This window comes from Patella vulgata, chromosome 2, assembly GCF_932274485.2.
Source record: "Patella vulgata chromosome 2, xgPatVulg1.2, whole genome shotgun sequence".
Taxonomy (NCBI): domain Eukaryota; kingdom Metazoa; phylum Mollusca; class Gastropoda; family Patellidae; genus Patella; species Patella vulgata.
In genome coordinates, this window is record NC_065880.2 from 39,707,268 (window position 1) to 39,714,961 (window position 7,694).

A 7,694-nucleotide genomic window follows, 5' to 3' on the forward strand; every position below is an offset into this window, starting at 1 on the left:
AACTACCCAAGTCCCTGTACCCAACAACAAGGCAAGGAAGGGTCACAGACGTGTCAATTTTGTGTTTTTGCACACGGAAATTGACAAATTGATTCAAAGACATTTTACTTCTTTTTCAAAATTTAATTTTCTCCACATTAAGAAAAAAACAAAATCTCAGTCAATTCCCACTTTAACTATAAAAAGTTTCCCCTTACTACAGTAGTACATCATGATGATCATGTGTAAATATATGATCATATCAGCTGGGCATGAAACGATCCATTTTTGTAATCTAAATAGCGCATTCATTTCGTAAAATCATCGTCCGTGGTAAAAATCTGCGACCAGAGAAAAATAACTGAATACTTAGCATGTATAAAACTATCACTAAACCAGTGCCATTTACCTGTTATTATCTTGAACTAAATACATGTACAGAAAAATTTAATATCTAGAATAGAATGGAAATTTTCCATAGAAATTCACAGGGGTTTGAGATCTACGTCACACATTGTGTGTTGAGTAAAACGTCACTAGTCGTCGCCATCTTGTTTCCGCGAAGCTCACTTCACATAACAACGGGTAACTATGGGGTATTGATCATAACTTTCACATGAAAAAAAGTTTTACAACTCCAGGTAACTATTTAAATGAACTTACTTTATAATTTGCTTACGAAGAATTGATGAAACCTAAGAAAGTCATAAAAAACCTGTTAGTGTTACTACGGTACTTTTTAGTGTAACCGTGCCGTAGGTTATTTTTTTAGTACTTAGTTAGTAAGTTTATTTATAGTACTAGGCTGGAGTTCTGGAGAACTCGAGTCAATATTAACATCAATCAAAAGAGTTGATCTCCAAACCATCTCTCTGCCGTTAAGGTAAAAAATAATAATCTTCAAGGCACAGAGAGATGGAACTTATACTTTTTTGTCCGTCTTTGAATTTTGATCGATCTACGTACACAATAATTTGTAGGCCTAATTATAGTAATAATAATAATATTAGTATATTATTATTAGGCTACTATTATTAGTAAATATTACCATAATAATACGGATTGCATGCAGTTTAATAATATATCAGGAGGTGTTAATAAAATTAGATTATTTGAGATATCGCTGAGATATCTGAATGTCTAAAGATTTAGATCTAGTGGGTAGTATGGTTTCAATTATTCAGCTGCTATACTATAGGCAATAAAATACTTCTTATAATCTTGCCTTGTCAGTGATGCAGGACGGAGGGCCTGACAAGGACAGCTGTCTAGTACTTCGGATGAGACGAAAAACCGAGGTCCCGTGTATACATTAGAATGTACGTAAAAGATCCCCTGGCAGTTGGAATTCGATATAAGAGTAGGCGATAGTGCCGCTGCCCGGGCAAAATTTCCCTCATAGCACACTGTATGGCGTATGCCCGTCTTCATTAGTCCAGCATAGGAATAGAACAGTAGGACGTTAAACCCCATTTCATTTCTTATAGTTATAATCTTGCAATTTGGTTCCGAATTGGTACGTGTAAGGGAAACGACTCCATTTTAAAAGAGATATCTCGGTAGGCCTAATGTTTAAATGTATTTGCTTAAACTATAGACGAAACCTGAAAATATTAACAGAAGGGGAGTCTATAGACTCTATGATGATTTGAATTTAAACGTCTTGTTGTCGAAATTTAGACGACTTGGTCATCACTAAGTGACTATTTCACAATGCCAGTTTTAGAAATGTCATCAGCATTAGTATGGAAGGAGATGCGCCTCCAAGTAAATAACTTTTACAAAGTCAAGTGCTGTTAAATATTTCAACTGAAATTTGTTGTTTTTCAGTACGATAACCAAATATGGCTGCTGTAGATTTTGATTCACCTAGGAGGTCTCTAGATACGTATCGGCCGGATCGATCTAATGTCAAACCTAAACATACTTTATTTGGCACATCTCTAGAGGCATTCACGGATGGAGAACGTGAACATATTTATAATATAGATGTAAACAAATATACCAATATGTACACACCTTACGGTAAGTAATACGCCTGTATTTTTTTTAAATTTACAGACTTGGGTCCCTACCACCACCCACTATAAATGGAATTGGAAAATAAAATAAAAATCACTGGTATGGAATGGAAATGTCATTTTATAATAAATCAATGTCCTTTTGGATTTACAGGCCACAAAATTTCACCCGAAAGATACCAATCGGTTACGTGCGGTCACGCCAGCTCAAAAACACGCGACCTATTTCCTGGTTAGGCAAATTGAAATATCGGTTAAACGTTAACAAAATTCATTAACAAATTTATTCACATTTGATCAATTTTTATACAGGATGACTTTGTGACACAGGTCTAAATTATTAGTATTATAGCACAAACTCCATTCATTCATTCTTGGCATTTCATTTCTCCATCTTACCCCTACTTTGACAGATCAGGTATTTTGACATCACGTATTGACCAGTTGCAAGCAGGTTGATTTACCCCCCCCCCCCCCCCAAAAAAAAATTCTTTAAATGATTAATTATGCCATAAATATTTGAAAGTGTACCTTTTGATTATCAAATACAAAAAGAGTTAACATGTCAGCTATAATATTTCCAAAGAATTTACTACACGTGTTCTTTTCACTATATAGCCATGTTATGTTGTACGGTAGTACCGATGACCCGTATGTATGTCGTCAACTTTGACTCCCACCGGCATCGCCTGAGTGATAATGTAAACGAAATGAAATGGGGTTTAACGTCCTACTGTTCTGCTCCTATACTGGGCTAATGAAGACGGGCATACGCCACACTATCGCCTACTCTTATATCGAATTCCAACTGCCAAGGGATCTTTTACGTGCATTCCAATGTATACACGGGACCTCGGTTTTTCGTCTCACCCGAAGGACTAGACAGCTGTCATTGTCAGGCCCTCCGTTCTGCACTATAATGTAAACGATTATCCAATTAATCGTTAAATCGTGAAGGAAAGTTATGCAATACATCGACTCACAATCCACTAAAGATCGCAGGCTAGCGATGCTATCTAGGGTTGATTATGACTAGACAGCTGTCATTGTCAGGCCCTCCGTTCTGCACTATAATGTAAACGATTATCCAATTAATCGTTAAATCGTGAAGGAAAGTTATGCAATAAATCGACTCACAATCCACTAAAGATCGCAGGCTAGCGATGCTATCTAGGGTTGATTATGATCTGGATAGGTTAATTAATGTCTAATTAATTAATAATTTAGATAACATTTCAGACCTAAAGAAAGACCTGCAATAGACCGAATTAGCTCTTGCATAATGTATGTTTAACCTCAAAATATAATATTTAAATATAAAAGAATATAAATTAGTCAAGTTATTTCTTTAAAAAATACATTCACTGCAAGTGGAAATGAATAATAGAACCATTTAAATCTGGATAAAACATGAAAATTGCGCAACCATTTTATATAACCAATTGGTTACGCAATGGTTACCTGGCGTAACCAAAGCAAATGATTACGCAGAGCATAAACCCGCAACCGTTTTTCTGGTTACGCCAAAATTTGAAATTTCGTGGCCTAAATTTATATAATTGACCCCCCCAGATCAATGTGTTTTTTATTAAATTTTATAAAATTTAAGTGGCCCACTAAATTTATTATATTTAATGTTTGACCCGATTAAATGGGCATTAGGTAAGATTGGATAAAGAGCTGACAGTTCTGGCTACAATAGTTGAAAATAGATAATGAAAAGAAATATGTTGAAAATTTTAGTCAAATTACTTCACTCGGAGATATTGGCGATACAATACAGCTTAGCCTCGATTGTCATCGCTACCTTTGTTACGATAATAAACAAAGTTTCGATTATCCATTTTTACGGTAAATCACCAGTCGCAAAACATATTTAAATCTACTTAATATCGGAACCATCCGATGACATCGAGAGTTGATTATGGTCTTGGTAAGTTAATTAATAATTTATATTTATGTCCCAAAAGAAAGACCTCAATAGACCAATTTAGCTTTTGCATAATGCCTGTTTAATATTTCGACAGTAAAATTATAAGTAATTCAAAGTCTGTTATTTCGAATTTATCTTCCAGTCAGTACCGATTTATCAGCAAGATTACAAGATTATGAAAATCAAAAAATGCGAGTCCAACAAGCAGCTGAAGAATACAAAGCTTCCCAAGCCAAAGCTCTAAACTTCCAAACAACTCCACCAAGTACTGCCAAACATCGTAAACCAAATGATTCCAAGACATTGATGGAACTCATGAATCCAGATCCTCCAGAACAAACAAACAGGGTAAAACAACATCAATACAAGATAATGGGGGATGTGTTTAGTTCTAATAACCAGGAAATGGGAATCATTAGAGAAAGACAACCCCAAGATTCTCCACGATATGGAAGAAGGTCCAGTGCTAAAAACAACGGCTTCGACAGCGATTTTCTAGTACACTATAATACAGCCCAAGTGAAAAATACCAACGAAAACTGCCGCAACGTCACCAGTTTCGCTGCACAAGAAAAACCAACGAGCATTGTACCGCTACCAGCAAATATACGACACTCGTTTGGAAGTCGAATGTGTGATGAATTGTTGTCCGACGTTGATAAAGTCAGTGGAACACTCGAACGTCAACGGCAAGAACGAGCACCTAGGCTGAGAATCCAGAAAGAAATCCCAACATTGTTAGAAACGCCATTGAATGAGTACCAAGATCTTGGTCATAAAACTAGATTGAATCTGTTCCCAGGTTTATCCAGAGACAATAAAATAAGCGTCACCCAGACTAATTTTAATGATGTTGTCCATTTACAGAGAGTACCAGTTACTGATAAATATAGAATGAAAAGAGATGAACTAAGTAAGTAGGCATGCATAGTAAATCAACATTTTATTATTATTATTTTACAAAATAAAAAAAATGATCAAATTATATATCACTAAATCAACCGATGGGCTGTGGTGTAAACCCTACAGTAGTATTACTAAAATGGTTGTTTCGTGGAAGGTATTTAGCAAATATTTCTAGGAATATTATGCTCCGTGAATAATTCTGACCGAACACTGCTTTGGCAGTTTCAGTACTTTTGAAGTTGAATATCAATTTAAATTCTAATTCCAAGAACTGACCTATTTAGAGTAAGGGCTCTACTAACCGCCGACAAGAGCGTTTGTTTTGTCAAGGGCTCCCAAAGAACGATAATCATATGTTATAGATAATCATATTCTACACATCATATCCAAAATATAAATGATTTCATATAAGAAAAATTAGAAAAAATATGGATATTTGAAATTTTGAGAAAACTGACCAACGTACTAATAATCAGCGATAAGAACGTTTGTTTGTAAGTAATACTCAATTATTACCTTTTAGTTTATCATTTGTGCTTGAAAAGATAAGATAATACTTGTCGAAACGTCGTGCTATATGTGTATAAACCAGTGATTGTCTTCCATATAAATTGTGTTGTGTTTTTCTAACATCCAAAGTATTACAAAAAGTGACTGACATAGTGAAAAGGAAATATATGTTATATATATGCATATTCTGGACATAATTCAGATGATTTCATAAAAAATTGAAACAAAATTATGGATAAATTAATGAAATATTTGACAAAAACGGTTTTATTAATCTGCGTCAATTTGTTTTATGAAGTCATTTAAATTTAGGATAGGATGTTTAGAATAAAAAATATATGCATATCTATAATATATATTTCCTTATCACATTTTGCAATATTTTGGGAGGTATTCAATAGGACAGTGGAGTAGAGCACTCACTATCACTTGCCACTTGTAACGAATGTATAGCACGTAAAATCAAAAATGATTTTTTACTGAGACGCGAAGATCTGTTTATAAAAAAAACATCCAAATTGTTAACAAAGTTTCATACAATTGTAGAAACAATTTCCAGTTTAAGAATTCTTTTTAAATATTATATTGTTCTGCCTCGTAATGATCAAAATATTTATTGTCACGATGCTATATTGTGCCTGCGACTCGTAGTGAATGTATAGCATGTAAAATCAAAAAATGATTTTTTTTTACTGAGAGGCGAAGATCTGTTTAATAAAACATCCAGATTGTTTACAAGGTTTCATAGAAACAATGTCCAGTTTAAGAATTCTTTGTAAATATGATATTGTTATGCCTCGTAATTATCAAAATATTTAGTGGCGCGATGCTATATAATGCCTTTACTAACAATATAATACATCCCATGCTAACAGCTTTTCCTACTGTTTCTTACAGGCACATGGGCTGAAAGCAATGTTATACGGGACAGAATCAAGAAAGCTTGGGACCAGAGCCATGGCGAGAAAAAGGGCTAGATTTATCAACAAAATGATATTGATATGTAAATATTCACTAAGGAACATGTGCCTTTAAGAAATTTGTTGTACTTTGGTGTGTGTGTGTGTGAAACTAACAATACCAAAAGTATTCACTTCAAATTACTACAAGTTAAATTTTGTCTGCATGTCTATAGGTCAATGGTCTGAACATAATTTATTAAGAGAAAAACAGAAAGAAAAATGGAAAGAGTATCACGATTCGTTACCCAAACAAACTGTTAATTGGGACAGGAATGCAACACGCCCCAAACCCCAACCCCAAACTGTACCCACAGCTGTAAAGAAGAAACCAAAACCAACTAAGACCAAGGTCGAGTCCAGTCACCAACCTATTAAAGAAGAAGCGTTTGAAGATTTTGTTTTTAAGACCCCACCCTTAACCCCACCACCTACCCTCCCATCTCCAGGCAAACTTCCACAATCCTTTGAAAAGGATGATGATTTCTGGGAGTTTTTCGACCAAGAACTCCCCAAGTAAATAATTTTACCAGTGTCTATTTTTTTTGATCAGTTGTTATGAGTTTTGTATGTTATTTTTTTTAATTATGGATATTGTGAACTGTGATATTATATTTGATATGTTTATGAACTATATTTGTTATTATCGTGTACACCGAAGAGAAAATAAATTCAAATTCAAAATGGACAATTATTCGTAACCCCAGTATCATATACCAAGGTGAACCTACTGCCACTGTCAGATAGATTTCAATTACAGTCCGATATTAAGACAATTTTCGCATGGTCTCTAAACTCATCATGGGAATCCACTGTGCACGTTCAGTCCGTCGTACTTAGTGGAGTAGAAAGGAACGATACTACTGGGGACACCAAGGATAATCTAAACCACACCATCACCTAAATAGATTGTTTTTTTCTTTAGCTGCGAGGGACGTTATTGATACATACGCTGTTGGTTTTCAGCTGGAAGAGTTGTTGCAGCCACGGTGATTCAGAGAGTCAGACGTTGGCCCGCTAGACCGAGAAAGTTAATGAGGATTTACCGTTGTGTTTTCCCCTTGTCAGTGGTGCAGGACAGATGGCCTGGCAACGGACAAGGTGGATTCGTTTGGATGGTACGAAAACCCCAGGTCCTGTGTGCACATTGACGTGGTCGCGAAAGAACCCGATTTACATCAATCTGATTGAAATACAGATCTATATTTCATTAATTTTTTTATGCTTTCGATGGCCTACACTATATGTAGATCTGACTGGTTGTACTGGAAGGTCGCGTCAGTGGTCGTACGAGCGGTTTTTTACCATACGACGACAGACATTGAGTAATCAATCAGCGTTGACGTTTCTAGTTGTTTACCCAAAAATGCCGCAACAGACCGTTTC

General features: G+C 35.2%; 1 protein-coding gene across 1 annotated transcript; it reads left to right on the forward strand.

Annotated features, from left to right (window-relative positions):
- Positions 1-523: 523 nt before the first annotated feature.
- LOC126810866 (uncharacterized) lies at positions 524-6,993 on the forward strand. Its single transcript, XM_050536177.2, has 4 exons — positions 524-620; positions 1,810-2,004; positions 4,076-4,846; positions 6,485-6,993. Exons 2-4 carry the CDS (start codon positions 1,824-1,826, stop codon positions 6,826-6,828), a joined length of 1,296 nt encoding a protein of 431 aa, XP_050392134.1. The 5' UTR covers positions 524-620; positions 1,810-1,823; the 3' UTR covers positions 6,829-6,993.
- The last annotated feature ends 701 nt before the right edge of the window (positions 6,994-7,694 follow it).

Bases quoted from the DNA above. Each gene is read 5' to 3' on its own strand.
- LOC126810866 (XM_050536177.2), top strand. From the start codon at position 1,824: ATGGCTGCTGTAGATTTTGATTCACCTAGGAGGTCTCTAGATACGTAT. The intron at 2,005-4,075 runs GTAAGTAATACG...TTTATCTTCCAG, and splicing joins CAATATGTACACACCTTACG to TCAGTACCGATTTATCAGCA. The intron at 4,847-6,484 runs GTAAGTAGGCAT...GCATGTCTATAG, and splicing joins AATGAAAAGAGATGAACTAA to GTCAATGGTCTGAACATAAT.